The sequence below is a fragment of the Pleurodeles waltl genome, chromosome 9, assembly GCF_031143425.1.
Source record: "Pleurodeles waltl isolate 20211129_DDA chromosome 9, aPleWal1.hap1.20221129, whole genome shotgun sequence".
NCBI classification, from domain to species: domain Eukaryota; kingdom Metazoa; phylum Chordata; class Amphibia; order Caudata; family Salamandridae; genus Pleurodeles; species Pleurodeles waltl.
The window spans coordinates 993731922-993752531 of record NC_090448.1 but is presented as its reverse complement, the minus strand read 5'-3'; the positions used below and the strand labels follow the sequence as shown (position 1 = coordinate 993752531).

At 41.9% G+C, this 20610-nt stretch overlaps 1 protein-coding gene across 1 annotated transcript in view; it reads right to left on the bottom strand.

Annotated features, from left to right (window-relative positions):
* Positions 1-20610, bottom strand: part of HGSNAT (heparan-alpha-glucosaminide N-acetyltransferase) — a 307063-nt gene that overhangs the window by 205870 nt on the left and 80583 nt on the right. The window contains exons 3-5 of the mRNA XM_069208519.1: positions 12534-12667; positions 11759-11880; positions 4484-4553 (exon numbers count right to left, since the gene is read on the bottom strand). Of these exons, the coding sequence (XP_069064620.1) occupies positions 4484-4553; positions 11759-11880; positions 12534-12667 (326 nt within the window). The remainder of the gene's footprint in view (positions 1-4483; positions 4554-11758; positions 11881-12533; positions 12668-20610) is intronic.

Genomic DNA, 20610 nt, shown 5'->3' with positions numbered 1-20610 from the left:
TACAAGATCCCCGCCGTCCCAGCGGGGATGTCGGCCCTAACATTGGAGCTGGCTCCTAATGGAGCCGGCGGTGTTGCGGCCGTGCGATGGGTGCAGCTGCACCCGTTGCGCTTTTCACTGTCTACCGCCATGGACAGGCTGGCGGGAAGGGGAGTCAAAATCCCCTGGGCGGTGCTGCAAGCAGTGCTGCCTTGGCAGATTAAAACCGCCAGGATAACTATGGCGGGAAACCGCCGGTCACGGCGGTGCGACCGTGGCGCTAATGCCGCGGTCATAATACAGCAGATTGTTCCACCAGCCTGTTGTGGTAGAATCGCCAAAACAACCCTGGCGGTCTTTGACCCGCCAGGGTTGTAATGAGACCCTATGCCAGGGTTGTAATGAGACCCTATGTGTCTTGCAAATACATTTTTGCATTCAAGATATATCAGAGTTAGGGTATTAACACTGGCAGCGTCACCTGTTGTGATCCCGTCACCTTTAACTGCTTCTTGTATTGTGTGTAATAAACTACCACCGGGTTGTTGGCTTGATCATGTTCAGTTGGGGTAGTTATGTTAAGGTGTAATGTTTGCAGTTATTTGGCCAAAGCTTGTTGCCTTTGTAGATTGAAAAGTATGTACACCATGTTTTAACCAAGGCTTGTTTACCCAGTGGTGCTTGATTTTATCAAAGCTTGTTTACTTGACCTCCACGAGCTTCTTTGTAGCATCCACTGGGTTAATTAGAAACACCTGAGTCCCTGCACATTGTGGGACAGCTGCCTTCTCTGATTGTTAGGCAGCACTCCTGTTTTCAAGAGCCATGTGCTAATGATGACTCATCACTCATGACTCATTCCTGCACAAACTATAAAAAGCCGCACAGGTATTAGTCAGCACTTGGCTTTGTTCCAGTTCTTCTTGAAGCCTGCTCCTGGGAATTCTTTGCAAAGCTTCTGTATCGTTGCTGGGCAACAAGAGAGGAAACTACTTCTTCATCCTCTACGCACCAGCAGCTGTTTATACAAGCTAAGTGGAAGAAGCGCACTGTTAGGGCGAATTCTACTTTGTTTAGATTAAGAACTTCCGTGTGTAATTAAAAGACTTTATTTTCAAGAATGACCATAAATGTTTTGAGGCTGATTGAGAGAGTATATGGAAACACTTAAAGCTTTGACATTTATCGTGCATCTGTATCCTGCCTTGTTGATTTATTCTAAAATTGGAAAAGACATCAGCACGCAAAGAGAGTGTTGTGAGATGAACAACCTTCATATGTGTGTGACTTTGCTAATTACATGTGTATCGCTTGTTATAATGATCCTCATTTTGCAGGAACTCTTTTAGTATTGTCTAGAATTGATATTAATGATTCCTCAAAAACAGAAAAGGTAGGCTTTCTCTTGACTGTATAAATCAGTGTACGTTTATTCCCTTTTGGAAAGAGCTTTTTGTTGTGTGTCCGTGTGCTATACATTTTCAGTGTGAACAACTACACCAACAGGGATTACTCTAAGCAGTGTGAGATAAGGAGAAGATCCAGGCAATGATGGTGAATTCCTGTAAGCACCATTGAGCGGAGGGGACGTGCGAGGAACGTGTTGAGTGACATCTCTGGACACTCAACAACTAACGCTGACAGCGATTACCTCCACACCGAAGTATCGGGAGCCTTGCTGGACCAGGCAGCAGAGACAATATCTTTCTTCTCTCTCATCCAATCCCCCACCATTTTGGGGATACTTGCCGGGACTCCTGTATTACATTGGCACTGCCAAGAGATGCCCTGGAAGGACGGGAGAACAGTCATCGCCCTTGCCTTTCAGGTGAGCAGTCAAGCTCTCACATCACCAAGGTAAAGTGGGAAGAAGAGTTTTAAAGGGTGGCAAAATGGTGATGCTGGAAAGACTTTCTAATGTGTCTAGGGGTTATTGACTAGTCTACCCTACTCACTATTCAGGCACCCACATAAATCCAAAACTCCTTATATGTATAGTTATTGAAGGAAGAAATATTATGTTTTCTAAAATGAATACCTAAACTGATTACCAATAAGGTATGAGATTATGGTGCTCTTTGTATGGAAGGGTAAATCTCTAGATAATGTGCAGTTGTGAATGGCAGGTATTTCCGGTAGAATAACAATCTTTCAGCTGTATATCACTACTGTACCTCCATGGGCAGTCTTTCACAGGACCAAACTGGAGAGGAAATTTTGTTATGTATCATCGTCAGGAGAAGACAAATGCTGATCTAGACGTGGCGGTTGGGTAAGACTTTCAATGAAAATGTATTTTCATGAGGCCTTTCTGAGAACCTCGCAGAATAAGCAAATTTACTTCCAGCAGGAACATACCATTGGGTATATTGTCTGCATGTTGGTAATTGAATAAATAAATGTTCACAGGAAAGCAGGGGTCCCGGTTCTGACAAAAGCTGGAGACCCATCTCAGGGCCAATTAAAAGACTGAAACATATTGACCACTAGATGCGGATGCAATAGTCACTCCGACATATCACTGTTCACCAATAAAAAGGAAATACCTGGGGAAAGTAAATGAGATTTTTACCTTTTCATACTAGATCCCTAGTTCTCACCCCAACTCAGAAATATTCCCTGCAAAAACAGAGGGCCCATTTGCTATTAGAGGATTCTTTGGCAAGCGAGGCTGGCTGATGATTATGCATGACACCCAGGGTGGTGTTGGCAGCCATGACTTACATTTTTTGTAATCCCCTGATTCTGTTTATGACTGAGACACATCTGGATACTAGGATCCCCAACATAACATAAGCACTGTGTCATAGAATTAACGGTTGGGTGGCATTTGCTATTTTGTGTAACTGATTGTGTCTCAGGAAGGGGAAAACACAGGAAGCCCAAGTATTCCTGTTGTTCCCTCAACCCCCTCTCCACCTAAGGGATCACTGGTTTAAGATAAGTAAACCCAACCAAAAGAGAAATAATGTGACATGACACTGAATTGCAAGAATCGTATTTAAGACTACATCTGTGGAAAGCTACATAAAGACTGGATTGGAAGGAACCCATGCTCACATATTGATTAAAAATAGTGGTATGAGGGGAGATGTAAAAATCAAAATCCTGAGAAACTGAACGATAGATGGAACGTGAGAAATAATAAAAGTCGTATGAGTTACCCATGAAAGAAAAAAACAGACCTAGTGTAAGACTAAGAAGCAAAGGCTACACTAAAAACATTTGTAATGCAACTAGGGACTTTCCTTCATACACTTTGGGACGGTCTGCTACTGAAGGAGATTTTGTGAGAAGGTAGACCATAGGTTAGAGGGGGTCACTGGAGTGGGAACAGAGATGAGCGCACCATTGGCACCACTAGGGATCTGGAACGATTCAGATTCCACTTCATATCAATGAATACTCATTAATTTCGGGTTCCTGCTGGCCAAAAGGAAGATAAGCAGGCATATGGGGATCTTTTGTGACCCCGAAGATAAAAGACAGAGAAAAGGAAATGGATACAATTTACATACAGGAAAAAGCAATATATAAAGGTAGCGGGTGTCCTAAGAAATTTGATAAAGTATGTAAAGGATGGACTTACGACACATGAACAATTGGTTTGCCAGCGACCTATGGTGGAGGGGGGATGTTAAGAACTAGGGAGGGGAAGGATGGTTTACATACTGTATGGTATACGATTTGGAAAATCAATAAAATGTTTTACAAAAGAAAAGGCTTGCGATTAAAGACCCATTTTGAACCAAGCAAACACAGCAAGTAAGTTCTCTCATCTGCAGGTTTGTTTTGATAGAGAGCTTTCTCCAGCAAGCAAACATTGAAGAAATGTGCAAATAGTGCAGTGTTACTTCAAGACAGCTTATGTTACCCGGGGCCACTGTTTCTGTTTAGCAGCCCATTCGGCTCTTTTTGAAGTAGCCCCTGGCAGTAGTCTCCTACCTTCCTTGAGACCGAGCAAGAGCACAGCATTTGTCTGCAAGAGTATGCCTACAACTGAAGATCACGAAATGAGATTATGGTTGATGTTAACAGGAACAATGTAGTAAAGATCTTTCCCCAAAAGGGCAGTCAACAGAATAATGGAAACATACTCAATTAATAAATATAACTGGGCTAAAATATATTTCGGTGCAATAGTGTCGAAAAACATGTAAAAGATAAGGACCATGTGAAATTTGTGTGGTAGGAGGAGTGAGGGAAATTGGCAGACAATCATATCTGCACTAAAACTGGCAGTACATTAAATGTACATACACACTAGTAAATAGCTATATGCTTTGATTTCAACAAAATTTAAAAATTTCATGTGATCGTCTAGTTAGACAAAATGCATGATGTTAAATTTTCACCCATAGACTGGAGTCAAAACATAAATATATCTTAATAAGATAAGTAGTATTGTGTCTTAGTCACATTTATCTAAATTATGTGAAAAACACATTTCTGCAAAAAAGTCAAAAGCTGGTATTGGTTCAGCTAAGTAGAATCAAACACTTACCCCACCAGAATGTAGCCTAAACACCATACTGCCAGAAGCCCCAAATATACAAAGAACGCAATGAGGATAGCTAAAGAAAGGTAAAAACAGAAGTACATTAATACAAAAACATGACGTTGTAAGTTTCACTGATTATGACACTTTTATGATACTGTTAAACTGTTTAAGACAGAGAGAAACTCAAGAGCTATTTACGGGTAACATATGTTCCCTGTGTGCATCATCTTTTCCAATTAATTAGGCTATTTCCCTTGACTTTTAAATCATGAGACGTCATCTGGACACAAGCTCAGATCCCTATCAGCCAGATTATTAGAAATGTAAGGAAAAGGCCAAAAAGGTGCAAAAGTGCATCTTGATACAAGTTGTTCATAACCAACCAAGAGGCGGTGTAACTATTTTCACAGTAGAACAGTACACAAATCATTATTGTTAACTATCAACCATATCTTTAAAAATGGCAGGCTGGGGATGTACTTCTACATTTCTGGCTCTGGCTCCACTGCACTAAGCAGACTGCTAAAATGTACTAAAGTATGTATTTATTTATGAATTTTGTCTAACACACACATCGCCTATGCCACTTTGGAGTGGGCCCTTCAGACTATTCGTGCAACATGACACAAGTTAGTCCTACCGGCTGCTGATACAAAGGTCATTCGCATGGCTTCATGAAACAACTGAATGTTGGGATATGGTTAATGATAATCTTATTACGAAGGCATATTTTAACGATAAAAACACACAGGGCTCTCAGACATGAAGAGAGTATCTTAACATTGAAAATGCTGTTTTGAAGATTCTTTTTTCTATATCTTTGAATCACAACTGTACCCTTTCTTCTGAATCCCAAAAATAGTAGCGCCATTATCTTATTTTGCATGAACCACTGTCTATTGTGTTACACCATTTCTGACTTTATACGTCTACACCACCTGCTTGAGAGTAAGCCTTGATGCTCAGCCCACCTACTCTGAGAGTCAGGTGGTCAAAAGTAATACTCAGTCATTCAGCTTGAACGCACCAGTGTTGTGGCACCAGTCCCCATCGGCAAACAATACTAACCCGTCAGATACTCCATGTTAGAAATGGGGTTTCTGGTTGGCTAGGGTATGCACCTCAGCCAGGCAGAACTTACCCACTCTAGTCAGGGCAAGGGAGTTACACGTCCAAGATAACCCCTGCTCACCCCCTTGGTAGCTTGGCACGAGCAGTCAGGCTTAACCCGGAGGCAATGCGTAAAGCGTTTGCACAACACACACATACATGTGACGCAATATCCCCACCACAAAGGAAACACAACACCAGATTATATGAAAATATACTGTATTGTACACAACGTAATTATCAGACCAACATCACATAATAGTACTATCCTGCTACCTTAGCAGTTGTCAGAACGTTACACATTAGTTACTCTGCAAACTAGCAGTAGTCACACATAACACACAGGTTACTCAGTATTCTGCAACATAAGCAGTAGTCAGGAAACACGTAATCACATTAGAACACTTGTCATAAGAATATCATAAAACGCCCATAGTAGGAACATTAGAAAACCTATGGCAAGTTAGGGAAACATATTAGCAAGTCACGCCCATAAAAGGAACATGTGCACACATATGTAAAAGCATCATAGAACAGGTAGGCAATGTATCATAATAGCAAAGTCTGTAGAAAGAACTTTAGATTAGGAACATATTGGTCCATTTAAAAGTACCTGTCTTGATGGGGAGGCACTTCCAGTGCCTAAAACAACTAATGGGGCCCCCGGCGCTCCTCTGCGCAAAAACAGGGGCCTCCCTCAACATGGCAGACCGAGAGGGGCGGCACGCACCCTCTCTGAATTTTTGACGGGCCCCTTCTGGGACCCGTGATCACTGGGGGGCCCCCCGGGCCTCCACTGGCCCTCACCAAGGGGGGGCCCAAGTCAGGGAAATCCTTTAAAGGGGGAGGGGGGTGCCTCGCGCTCCCTCCTGGCAAAGATGTAAAAGATCGTTGCAGGGGTCAGGGGCCACAGCACCCTGCCCCTGGGAACAACTAAACAAGAAGGAGCACAGGGCTGGTGGGCCCAGCTACAGGCCAGCACAAGGGGTGCAGATGGTGGCAGTTCCTCCTAGTGACCAGGCAGGTCACAGGTCAGCACAGCAGCAGCAGTCCATGGCGGTTTCCTGGTGAGTCCATTCATCAGCGTTCTGTGTCCAGTTTCAAGTTCCAAGAATGTTCAAATTGTGGGGAAAATTCCCCTGTACTTATAGTCAGTTCTTACAGTGTTTTACAATGGTAGGGAGAGGAGGTTCCAGCCAGTTACAACTGGTTCTGGGAGTGCCCCCTCTCTCCTTTCAGCACAGGCTCCAAACATCAGTGGGGGGTTAACGACCCTATTGTGTGAGACCAGGGCACAGTCTTTACAAATGCAGGTGTGCCCCGCCTCCCCCTTCTCTCAGCCCAGGAAGACTATTCAGTATGCAGATGCACCTCGGTGACACCTCCACCCTCCCTGTGTACAGGCTGTCTGAAAAGTATGCACAAAGCCACAACTGTCACTCTGCCCAGACGTGGATTGGAGTCAAGCTGCAAAACACCAGAATTATAAGCACAGATAAATGCGCACTTTCTAGAAGTGGCATTTCTGTGATAGTAATAAAAAATACACCCACACCAGTAAGCAGTATTTATTATCACCATCACAACCATAGCAAACACGCCTACGCTACCCCTCATAAATCAGACAATACCCCTTACACATAAGGCAGGGCATTTCTAATGCAATCCTATGAGAAGGCAGCACTCACAGCAGTGAGACACCAAGTTAGGCTGTTTGTCACTACTAGGACAGGCCATGCAATATGGCAAATGTCCTGCCTTTCTACATACATGGCACCCTGCCCATAGGGCTAGCTAGGGCGTACTTTAGGGGTGACTTACATGTAGTAAAAGGGGAGTTCTGGGCCTGGCAAGTAAATTTAGATGCCAGGTCCCTGTAGCAGAAAACTGCGCACACAGGCCCTGCGCTAGCAGGCCTGAGACAGGTTTGAAAGTCTACTTCAGTGGGTGGCGCAAGCAGCGCTGCAGGCCCACTAGTAGTATTTAATTTACAGGCCCTGGGTATAGAGATACCACTGTACAAGGGACTTATAGGTAAATTAAATATGCCAATTAGGTATAAGCCAATCATACCAACTTTAGATGGGAGAGCACCTGCACTTTAGCACTGGTCAGCAGTGATAAAGTGCTCAGAGTCCTAGAGCCAACAGCGAGAGGTCAGAAAAACCAGGAGGAAGGAGGCAAAAAGACTAGGGATGACCATGCGTATGGCCAAAAGTCCAACACTCCACATTGCCCTCTCCCTCGTTTAGAAGCCCAGGAAAAGGCATCACCGGGGTACTGCCTGCAGAACTGGACTGGAAATATGAAGGTCAGTTGTGAAACAAAGTAAATATAAACATCGGTTGTTACGTCATGAGGTGCTATTTCCAATGGGCGTTTCTGTCAATTGCCAACCCCATTCCTCGCATGTTCTACCATTATACTGAAATTTTAACATCAACCTGCACTTATATCAGCCCCACAATATTGACTACTAACTTTTTGTCAAGTATGTGAGATTTAAGAACAGTAAATCTACACTTCCCTACATATGCTTACCTTGATGTTAAGTTAGCAGGCTATTAAAAAAGGTAAACAGTGTTGAGTAGAATGAGCTGCGCCAAGCCAAAAGTCACTCTGCCCTAACTGTGGTCACAAATAGGAACTTTCTGTGAAATTTGTTTTTGATCAGCATAGCCTCTGCACTTTTTAAAGCAGGAAGCCCATTAGATCGACATCCCAATTTCTCTAGCCCAACTTCATTTTGGAAGCATTCTTCTCTTCCAGGGAGCCTGAACTGGGTCTCTGCACTGCAGGATTCATCTTTTGCTTCGGGTTGACCCCCAGAGTTCTAGGTGTTTCTTTTTTGGGCACAAAAAGGGCCCTCTCCTGAACCCACAGGTCTCTGTTTCTACACTCAACAAGTCTTCCGATGAGTAGGATTGCGCTTTTGGTTCTTTGGTGCATTGGATACTATGTCGTTTTTTTTATCAGCACTTATAGCTTTCTCTCTCACCAGGGTCTTTTTTTTCTCTGCTGCACTTTTTACAACTTAACTCTCAGAGCCTGTAAGTCCACCTGTGCACAAAAGTAAGGTCTTGCTCTTTTAGATCTTTCTATTTTCTGCTGCCTGTGTCCTCTCTTACAGCCTCTACAAGCAGGACTCAGCAATATGTGCAGATGGCTGGGTGATTCTTTCCTCTTATGCAGGCAAAGTTTATTGGTGATGTGCTGCATAGTACCCGGGTGGTACTGCTTACGGTTCTGAATAAGCCTGAATGGGGTGCTGTGCACGAAGGGTCCTAGCAGAAGCCTGGTAAGCACTGAATCTATGGTTCTTTCTGATCTCACTGTTCAGCCCTGTTGTGGAAGAGATAGTGCCAGCTGTAATTGAGGGGAGGAGCTCTGGCACACAGGCCTGGCAGGGGTACTGGTGTTGTCCCAGCATGCAGGTAAATAGATGCAGCTGATCCACCGCTGATTTGTTGGAGCTCTCTTGTCCTATTTTCCTTCTACTAAGCTGCTCCTCAGTAATGTCTGCTAACAGGATGTCTGCTAATGGGCTCTAGGTGTGCAAGAGTGTGGCGTGCTGGGCAATGTATTCAGCAACTGCATTCCATTCACAATAGTTTAAAAAAAAATAGAATTGACAGTCAATATAGATTTTGGAAGCAGAACTTTTTTCGTTTTGCCAATGCTTGTCTTAGGTTAGAGAGCCAACGTGAATGCACATACATCCGCAGTGGCCATCATGGAATGCATTTTTTAAAATGCAAATTAAAGATGGCCATTGCGGATGTGCAGGCATCCACGACAGCCATCTCTCAATGCATTTGTAATATTTTAATAAATCCAGTTTAAAGATGGCTGCAATGTATGCACACACATCTGCAGCAGCAATCTTTGATTGGGATGTGTTAAAATAAAACAAACCCATTCATAGGTGCCCTGTGCACCTGAGCGTTAAGGCACACTTGCAAGCACCCTATAGAATGGTCAAATACATGTAAAGATGGCCACCAACCAATAGCACAGCAAGCAGCAAAAGAGAATAAACAAGCATTGGCAAAGCCAATATAAGTCTGGCCTTTATAATGCAAGCACCGAGCTGCTGGCTCTGCCAATGTTTTTTCGTAAATCACTGATTCAAGTTACATTTGTGGAATGTAGGAGTTAAAAAACAAACTAATACTTTTCACCATACCCTAGCAATAATAGCCCTGTTGCTGTGCCTTTATAGGCAAGCAGGGAAGGGTGGGGTGCAACACATCGTGGTGGTGATATTCGAGGGGTGAAACAGCACAAGAGGGAGCACAAGAGGGTGAAAGCTACCAAAAACAAGCACACTAATGTAGTGTTGTACGAAAAAGAAAAAGCAGTACCATAAATGTGAGCAGTGGAGGGAGTCTGCCAACCAAAAGGAGGCTGTGCTCTAGTGGAGGGAAAAACACAAGTATAGGAAGGGAAGCCATTGAAAACGAAGCAAGCAAATGAGAGTGACAATAAAGTGAACCAATGGTAAGCACTAGGAACAATGTAAGCCCATTGTAAGCTCACAATAAGATCTTTCGCAAACAGACAGCTTGTGGTGTCTGGTAGACTCGACCCCCCCAAAAAAAAGAGTTCAACAAAAAAAAAGCTGGGAGGGACCAGGCTGCTGGGTGAGGGAGGAGAAAGCGAAGGGAGTAGAGGTGGGGGGGGGGGAGAAGAGGAGCTGTGTGCACAGAGAGAAATGTGCTCCTTTCAGCCACTGCAAAGCAATGACTGATGTCATTAGTAGCAGGCTACATCACCCAGTCACAACACTGTGAGCCTGAACTGCTCCTGGAATGGACAAACACAAGAAGAGGGAGGAAAGACATTGAAACAGGAGTAGAGAAGAGAGACAGACAACAAATTGAAAACATTCCGTTGCAGCACCTATGTGGAACATAGCATTATGAAATGTATTAATTGTAACACCAAATATGTGGTGTATGTATTATATGTCAATGTAACCTAATGTACCTAGGCAGCCTAGGTCAAGGGGTGACTCAAAGCCCATTCTAAGTATAGGTAAGCTACTGGAGACAATAGATCTTGGCAAAAAGCTGTCCGTGGCCGAGACCTAAAAAAGGAGAGGAGCGACAAATACCTATAGGATGTATGTTAATTACAAGCATTTTCAAAGCAAATGTTTTTTTTTCTTGAAAAGCTGGTGTAATGGCTCCTTTTTTATTGCATGGATATATCCCACACACTGCCTAAATTCTGGTTGCTAACTGCATGCAAAAACAAAGCTTAAATTAAAAAAATAACCAATGCACATACTTTTAACGCAAAACTATGGGTTCTTCCTACCATGGCGTAGTCAGAACAGGTATAAAAAACATCTATGAATTCATTTTTTTTATTTATGCACATTTTTTATTATATGCGTCTGGTGAAACAGCTAATGCTGTCTTTAGGGCAGACGTTTAAAAGGAGGGCTCTGAGCTCAAGATGCTTAATATTCAGTAAAACACACTCCGCACCTTATGACTTGGAGCATCTTTTATTTTTTACTAATCAGAATCACCCAGCATTTCTCTCCATTCTGTTCTGGAATGGGAACTGCACAGGGTGTAGGGTGTGCCTGTGTGTGTATGTACACGTGATGAAGCTAGGAGACCCCTGGTGCACACAGACATTGTCTTCCATCTGATGGAATGACGTAGTGGCCTAAGAACATTGCCTGGCACGTGGGAACCCAAACTGATATTTGCAAAATAATTTGTGGTGACGTGGGCACACTTATTGCTAAAGTTATGGCATCGTCCCCATAAGCACCATGGGCACTTTCTTGCTGCTATGAGGGTTATTTTAAAACCCATGTCGAGGGTTGTTCTTATTTTGTAGATTTTAAAAATTATCTTGGATACGGAAATGTTTTTAGATAAATACTACTACTGATCAGGAGAGTTTATTGATATGTTTTCTTAGATGAATACTACTACTATTCAGGAGAGTCTATACGCTTCCCTTTGCCTCATTTACATAATACTTCTGAACAGTTCTCAGGCCTATCACCTTATAACAAATTGTGCAATCAATAAATTGTCAATGTATAGACTTAAACGATGAGCTCATTTTTGTTTTAATTGTATAGCTTGTGAACGACTCCAAACTTGATATTACTGTGAAGAATAACATTTAAGAGTTACATACGGAGCTGGCTGTTGATGGGTTTATTATTGACGATTATCTCGCAGGTCACTTCCATGGTATTGTTATGGAAACTCTTTATTTTTAGGGTGTAATTCCCAAACTCTCCAAAACTGTGATGTAACCTACAAAAAAAAAGGAAAGCATGTGGCCATTGATTTGATATGACCTACAGTGCGCAACAAGGTCATTCATTAGTCAAAAAGATATTTTGAGAAGCTAGTCATTTCAACCAGAGACAAATAAAATTCAACCGTGTGCAGACCTGACCTAACCACATTCAGAAGTTAAGTGATTGAGACATTGTACAATAGACATACACTCCACTGTATTTTCTTAAATAATATATGGTTGGTTCCTTAAGGGTGAAACCAGTTCTGAGTTCCTTGTGTTCCAGTTCATGGAGGACCTTGCCTGGCAGTTCGTTCTGGTCTGTTTCCAATGGAACAGGATCAAGATTGATTTGCATATGGATGGTCCAAGCTGAGGTGGCCTGGTATGCACGATAACAATGAACTGGGATGCAGCCTCGAGGAACTACCAGTGGCTGAGACTGATTTAAGCATTGCATCCATTACTTTTCTACATACTTCATTGAACTGGAGAACATCTTCAATCAAGTGCCACCACAATAAAGTACACAGCATAAATGCAATACTAACTTAACACCACAGCATTTTAACATCAACTGAGTGTACTTAAACCACACAATTTTATAAAGTAAATAAAACATTCTAATTTCAAAAGGCACTAATGTTTGTGAAAGTAGAAGGCAAACCTGCAAAGCTCGTTGTTCTCATAGGTAGCATTAATCTGCAGGGTGAGAGGATGCTGGGATGGGACAGCAGCTGAGTTTGGAGAGGGCTTTTCCGGTAGACCAACAGGAACAGTCACTAGAGCTTGGTATTGGCACTACAACAAAACAAAAAAATAACAAAACTAAAAATGATTCTTCGGTGCAATTTACAGCTGCATACAGAGTCCAGACGCGATTTTAAAACACCAACGTGGATGACTTTGCCAGATACTGGTACAACAAAAGGAAAGAAACCCTTCCAGAGTAATCTTACATGTGCCAACTCGACAAAAGCCGAGACGGCTCCCAAATGCTGTAGGAGTCCGCAGCTTCAAAGGTGATTATGCCTCGACAACAGGACCTATTGTCTTGAGGCCATTCAAATATTTGCTCTAACTAAAGATATCCTTTATATCACCGTCAATACTGACCCCTTGAAAAGCAGTGGAACTCATTACTAACACAAACCTTGATTTTTCTAATGGCACGCCATTTACTACAGGCCTCGACAACAAGGTACCTCCCTCTCCTTTCCCTCACTTGCCATTTGGGTGGCTCACCATCCATATCGTTCAGAAATTGGTAGCCTATTTTTTAATAAAAGCTCAACAGTTCCCAGTCCTGAAGAGACCCTGACTGCAACGAGGGCCGGAATACGTCAACACCACTACCGGGGGTATTAGGGTACAATTTTCCCGTGGGAGGTACTGGGAAGGACTATGCTGATGAAGAACAGCTTTCAATACATACTGCCAACAGCCCTTGTACATTTCTTCCCTAAAGCAGCTTACCAACTAATTAAACAAAGATGGTGACCATACTTATTTTACTGAATTTCTGAAAGTGGATCTTTAATAGTCTCACATCTAGTTAATAGCCTTTTGTTGGTTATCACTGACTTGTGAAGGGACAAAGCTACTGTTGCAGTTTATATCGGATGTTGTGGCATCACATTCATGATTTGTTACCACTTTCTGATATTGTGTAAGACCTCCGTATTTAAGTATGTTTTTAGATCAACTCAATGAAGTGTTTGTATTAAATAATACAAAGAAAACAATTGACTGATCGATTGATGACTAACTTTGATCATGTTCGACTCATTATTATAAGAGTTAATCACAGGTACTGTTTTGGTTGTACTTTTTACGTAATTAGTGGTCCAACTTCGCAGCAACATTTGGATCTACCCCTCTCAATCAGGGAACATTGTTACCAAGAACATTTTAGGCACTTTTCATTTGCTAATATACAAAAAGATATATATATTAGGCTGCCCTTTATGTCACACTGTAGTAGAAGCGCACACTGCAAATAAAAATCTTGTTAGCACTAGCAAGACTTTATTAGTACTCAAAGCAACCCTTCTTTGAAAACTTGGAATAACAATAGATTGAGACACAAAACGATAAGGATCTAAACTCGTGACTTGCAGTTTGAATGCAGCTCACTGTGCTATTCTAAAAAGACTGCAACTAATGAAATGGAAGTAACACAAGTATCTCTGTGGCAAAAGCAGTACCCCACTTACCAATCTACATAAAATACAAATCTGTGATCTGCATGTTACCAGATGGGATTTGCAGCAGGCACATTAACCTTCTGTTCTACTTCATGGGTCAGCATTGAGACTGTACAAAACACAAAGCTCTCCAGAACTGCAGCTATCATACCATTAAATCATCTGAGATTGCATGGCACACAAAGCTCTGTGTAGCAGAAGGCTGAACTCTATAACATATTTTAAAATGCGGTCTCTTTGTAACGAATTAAGCAAGCTAAAAAAGATTTACAGCTGCATTTGTCCTTGTTGACAATTTATTTGCAGAAGACTTTTAAAAATAAATGCATAGGTTGACTGTCAAAGTCCACTTTTGATTGCTCTGCCCCTTGTGACCCTTTCCTCTGCCACACTTTCACCCTTAATTTATGAGTTTCTGGACTAAAATGTTTCCAATTTCAGCACTGGTAAGGGTGATTGGGAAAGAGGACTGTGCCTTTTTAACAGGCTAAAACATCCAAACAGCACATAAAGCCATAAATCAGCAGTCACACAGTCATAGTGTTAGGAAAGTTGGTCTCATATGTAAGTTCACAATCCTATTACAAGTCATGTTACATTGGAAGTCTAACAAAAGGACTACTTGACGACCCAACACCAAAAAGCATTGGGAACATAAACAATACAATGACGTCCATGAAATGGCATGGACTGAATGGACAGCCCATCCGAACAATGGCAAACAACTAAAAACATGAGAAAGCCAAAGGCTGAATGGAATGACACAAAGGAGGCTCTCTTTACTTCTTAATCACCTTTTTGAAGAATTGGTCACATGAGATCTTGTAAGCAACTATGTTCTCTGTAGCATAGACCATTGGTACCACTCAGGGGCCTGGGTTCTAATATGATTTTGTTTGCAAGGTATGGATGCCTAGAGATGGAAAATATGTGATAGCAAGACACCACTCTTTGCCTTTTATCTTATGTTATTGGATTTGCAACCATAGGAAAAAAATTATGGTTTTCATATTTTTGATAAATAGCATACAAATTCATCATAATATGTGGAACAGTAAATCTAATTCCACCAGATTAGTTAAATTCAATATAATTTAAAAATAATTCTGATTATTAATTCTAATAATGACAATATAGTCCTTAAACTAATAACAATAAAACTTCACTTTATTCTTCATATACTGATATAGATTATATGCATAATTTTCACTTACAATTTCAAATAATAATAGTTGTCACATCTTACATAGGTAATGTATGTCATGAGTGAACATAAACACAATTGTATCATTCACATTCGTCGTTATCATCTTCTGAATAGGTGTCAGCATTCTCTGAGCCTGTTTGATTTTCACAGGTGGGAAGTCTGCACATGTTAGTGCACTTGGGGTAATTTAGACAGGAGACACTTGTCGGCAGTTTGCAGTTCCTAATGTGGTTGCACGCTAGTAGATCTAACACAGCCTGACGTGTTGGCTGCCCCCCCCCCCTCCCATCCAGACCACTACTAGTTGCTTTGCTCCCTTGTGTTTTTCCAACTTCCACCCTCTCCCAATTGGATTAGGTGTCTGTTGATCATTCAGAAGACATTTCTTTACTGTTAGCAGCTTGATAATGTACATGTTTGTCATGTTTTTTTCAGACAGTCCCTGTAAGGTGGAAGTTGATGACTGTCTATCTCACCCTTCTTTGCGAAGAGTAGGTGATATCTCAAGTCATTCACATGATGGTCCGAAGATTTTGGAGCATATTGCAAGCACGAGAATTTCTCCAATTTGTCCATTAGTTTGTCAGAGAGATCCCACTCATCTCTGAGCTGCGAATATGTTTCCTGTGTATGTCTGTTGGCAGACAGAATTTTGAGGGCACTTTTCCTTTTCCTGCAAATGCGCTTACTGTGTCACATCCGATAAATATATGGAGACCTATCATAGCTTGACAAACATTTTCACCAAGAGTTAAAGCTATTTTATCAATGTCAAGGACTCGCAAGCATATTTTAGTACTACAATTCAGAAACAATTTAGCCATGATTCTACCATGGAATCGCAAACACATAATAAACACATCAGTGTCATCTGAGCTTACCTTTACTGCCTCATAACCATCATTAGCAGCGTGTGCAGCATGCAGCAACAAAGGACCATCTGCTTCTTTGTGTGTACTGTTGACATCGGGCACTTCATGGCTCCCTTCAGATGTAATTGCCCTGACACTGCTGTTAACTGCCTTCTTCTTGGACAAGTTAGTGAAGGTTTTTAGTTTTTCATTGGGTCATGAAACTTCTTAATAGGTGGAATATTCTCAATTCATTCAAGTTTGAAGTCTGTATAGCGCTGTTCACTATTTCATGCACCTTCATTATATTGGATACTATGTCTTGAGATGCCTTTTTTGCCATGGCGAGAGTAATGAGATAATGTGGCCCAACAAATGGGTTTATCCAGCTTTTAACCAGACTAAAAGGTCCCGTAAATGTATCTTTGTCTTTTTCAATTTGTGACTTGTGTAGGTCTGCGTGAGTAAGCTCTGGTCTGTTGTTACGAAGTATTTCTCTTAGCTTACCCAAAAAGGCGCTTCTGCGTTCAGCCGTCATATAATATCTTTTCACAGCACCCGCCTTGAGGGTGAACCTTGTTGTACCACCCAGAGTCTGTGTGTTTTTGACCGTTATCTCTATTGCTTGATCGACCAGAATTCGTCCAAACGCATTATATTCTGACAACTGAACTGAAAAGCATCCGTTGATGAAGTTGTGGTGTATCTCTGGATGTTTCACTGCAAGTAATGTCATTTCAGCATAATATACAGGAAGATAACTGGTGTAGTTCATCCAGTCGTATGTAAAATACCATGGGATCGTAGAGCGTATGGTGGTAAATTGTAAATGCCAATTTCCTTCTCAAGTAGCACGCAGCAGGGCCAGCAAGACATTTTCAACAATATCCACATACAACATCCAAAATGCAGAGAGATCTTCATTGTCAACACGAAGATGTTCCAGGAATATATCCCAAAGATGTTTTACTTCGGCGAAGATAGCATTCTGCAAGAGGTTGTCTAAGCTCTGCTGGCATAGGTCTTTTGCAAAGTCATTAACATCCTCAATGAAGGAGTAGACTACCTGAATGTTCTCTTTGTAATTCTTCTCCACCCAGGGGATAAATTCCAACCAAGCCAGTCTCAACATAGCTTCACACCTGCAATTGTATACTCGAACTTCACAATCGTACATACAGCCTTCTAATACTGATCATATTGATCCTTCTGCTATCATGTCTGCTTCAATGCAAAGGTCGCGAAGGCCAGCATCTTGAAAGTGTTTTCCAAGAATGGACATGACATTAGAAATGGTGTGAAAGGTGCCCATTCTAAGAAAGATTCGGTTGTTTGTTGCTTTATGCTTCCACACAATCTCAGTTGCTTTTGCACAGAAAGCTTTATCCATGACCATTACAATTTTAACCAAAAGCAGGGATTCTCTTATCAGCTCTGACTGTTTAACAATTTCAGAAACAGTCGTCAACTCAGTTCCAGAGGCATTAATGGTGGGAAAGCAGCCAATGGAATCCTGTGATACACTAAGTAGGTCTCTTGTACTGATGTTAAATCCTGTCCAACTTTTTATTATGTGGTCAGGCTTGCTTCTTATCTTGTAAGAACCCAGATTATGTTCCTTTTTTGTTGAAATTGGGCAACACATTCCAGCATGACTTTGGAACTTGTCATCAATGGCTGAGGCCTACCTCTTGCACCAGAAACATACATGAACAATTCTTCAGTATTTGTGGTGGTCAATGTTCTTTGCTTTTGTTTCTCAATGCTTGGGGGAAGAGCTTTAAAAAGTTGTGGTCCAAACAACTTGGGCTGCACAGCTATACCATTGACTCAATGAGTTGTCCCCTTACTAGTAAGAGTCTCTTCCAGCCTATCAATGTTATCCCATGCTAAGTTAGTGAAGACATGAGGTTGAATGTCAGCTGGAAGAACAATTTGCTCATTTAAGGTAGCAGCAAGTTTCTGAAGACACGAGGCATTTTCTTCCAGTTGTGAGTATGAAATCCCATGACCAAGACTGTTTAGAGTGCAAATGATTTCAACATTGCCTGTCAACGGTTTTATGGTGTTTGGGAGCAACAATTGCTTGGGGGGTTTCTGCTGGCCGTTTCTGACTGCATATATGATGTCCTGAATGAATGATTGCATAAGTAAGGGGACCCTTTTGGATGGCTTTGTGTTTTCTGCATCTCCATTCAGAAGTTCCAATAGGCACCGCTTAAGGTAATCAGGTTCTGTAAATTAATCTTTACCAAAGTCTGATGGATGATATGGCCATGGTGTTGATGTCAAGTTTGTTTTAATCATTGTTCTTATGTGCAAAGATGTTTAATCAATGATCTTGTTCATCTCTGTTGCCTTAACCTTTAAAACTGATCATTCTATTTTCAAACTCCAGTTTTCTCTTACAACGTCCTGTAGCATGACGCTATCAGCTTGGGCAAATAATTTTCCTTGGTTGTCTGGGAATATGTGGAGCCTGCCACCGTTCTCGGAGTCCAATTTTCTTCTATTTTGCTTCTTGGTTGATTCATCCATTCCCTATATTCCTCTGCGTGTCATGAGGGTTTCAAGCCTTTCAGTAAGAGTCGTCACATGCATTACCTCTTCGTTAGGAATAATCATAGTTCTAATGTATTGAAATAGTTCAGCATATGCTTTATCTCTCATATTTTTGTAGTGGTCATTGGTTTGAATGCTAGATGCATGATCTTCCTCCTATGCTTTAACCCTTGTATAGTTCCTATAACAAGATGCATGATAATGGGCTTCCTCAGCCGCTATGTCCCTACTACAAACTGCTAAGATCTTTGAATCACAATTAATGGTTGAACACTCTTGAAGCCTTTTGTCAACTTTAAGCTCCGTGGCCCTGATTAATTTCTCACGCATTGATGTTCCCTTTTAAAATGTTATCTTTCCACAAAAATACATTCTTCAGGATACACGTTTGACTTTAATGATGTTCTACTGTAAAGCGTTTACTCGTGCACTCACTCATTTCAGCATCATCACTGACACTTGCGTCAGCTTTTCGCTTAATATTCTGTAAATCTCTCTTCATAGTAAACAGTCTTCTGCACTTCCTGTGGTAAAATACTAGGGGAACGCATTGCTTTCCACATTTCTCGCAATGTCTAACAGTGGAATGTGATTCCTTACTTGAGCTGCCTCTAACAAAGGTTTCCATGATGAGTAGTCCTGCGGAGGTGTCAGCGTAACTCCATGTTGGACATTTGACCATAAATGAATTACACACTGGGGATCAGAGGGAGAGGATGCACTTGTTTCAGTCTTCTTCATGATGCTGCACGATCATTCACCACCAGCACTGGAAAAAATAAATTAATTACAAAATATATACAAATTTCCTTGGTGCCCTTAATATAATCATAATTACTATTATAATTATCAACTTATATAATCACATTTACTGTAGTTGTAATTTTTCATAATAGAATTCACAATAATAAAGAAATGTGAAAAAATGTAATTTACAACAAGGTATCTTGGGAGTGGAGGGGTAACTCAAAAAATGCAAAGAGTTATGACTTGCTATCACATACTTTCCATTTCTAGGTGTCCATACCTTGCCAATAAATCATATTAGAACCCATCCCGTCCCTGTGGTACCAATAACATGGTTGGCTTAAGGCCTACAAAGTAATAGGATAAAACACATTTTCGCAAAAAACAGATTAAATAGTTAGCACACCACTAACTGCTAATCTAGATTGAAAAGAAAAGCTTTATTTTACCCATAGTTTGTCCACCAGCAACCTCCGTCTAAACTATTAATAATGTGATACTATGGGGCTCATTATGAGTTTGGCGGATGGTTTACACTGTCTGCCGAACGTCCAACGGGGAGGTTGCCGCCATACAAGCTACCTCGCCGCCAGCCCCATTAAGAGTGTCCTGCTTGGTCAGTGGGCGGAAAACCCGAGTTTTTGCCCGCGGGCCTAGCAAGAAACAGCCTACAGCATTGCCTCCGGCTCGTAATCGAGCCAGCGGCAATGCTGTAGAGCACATGGTGCACCAGTACCCTCACAATGTACATGGTCTGTAAAGCAGACAGTGAAAACTGTGATGGTGCTGGCCTGGGGGGGGGGGGGGGTCCCCTGCACTGCCCATGCCAGCTGCATGGGCGGTGCAGGGGCCCCCTCCACCCGTTCTCCACTACCATTTTCATGACGGTGGCACTGCCACGAAACCACTGGCGGAGAGGGGATTCATAATCCCCAGGGTAGTGCTGCCCTGGCAGATTAGGATCGCTGCCACCTCCAGACCGACGGGATCTCTGATCCTGCCAGAACTGGTGGTTCCCTGGCAGCCCAACCGCCAGGGTTGTGATGAGGTGCTTGGAATGCTGCATTTGTGGTGGTCCAACCTTCATCCACGAGTCTGGAGGTCCGGTGACCGTCAGACTCGTAGTGGGGCTCTTTGTCATGACCGAAGAAGGCAATGAAGCAGAGTTGT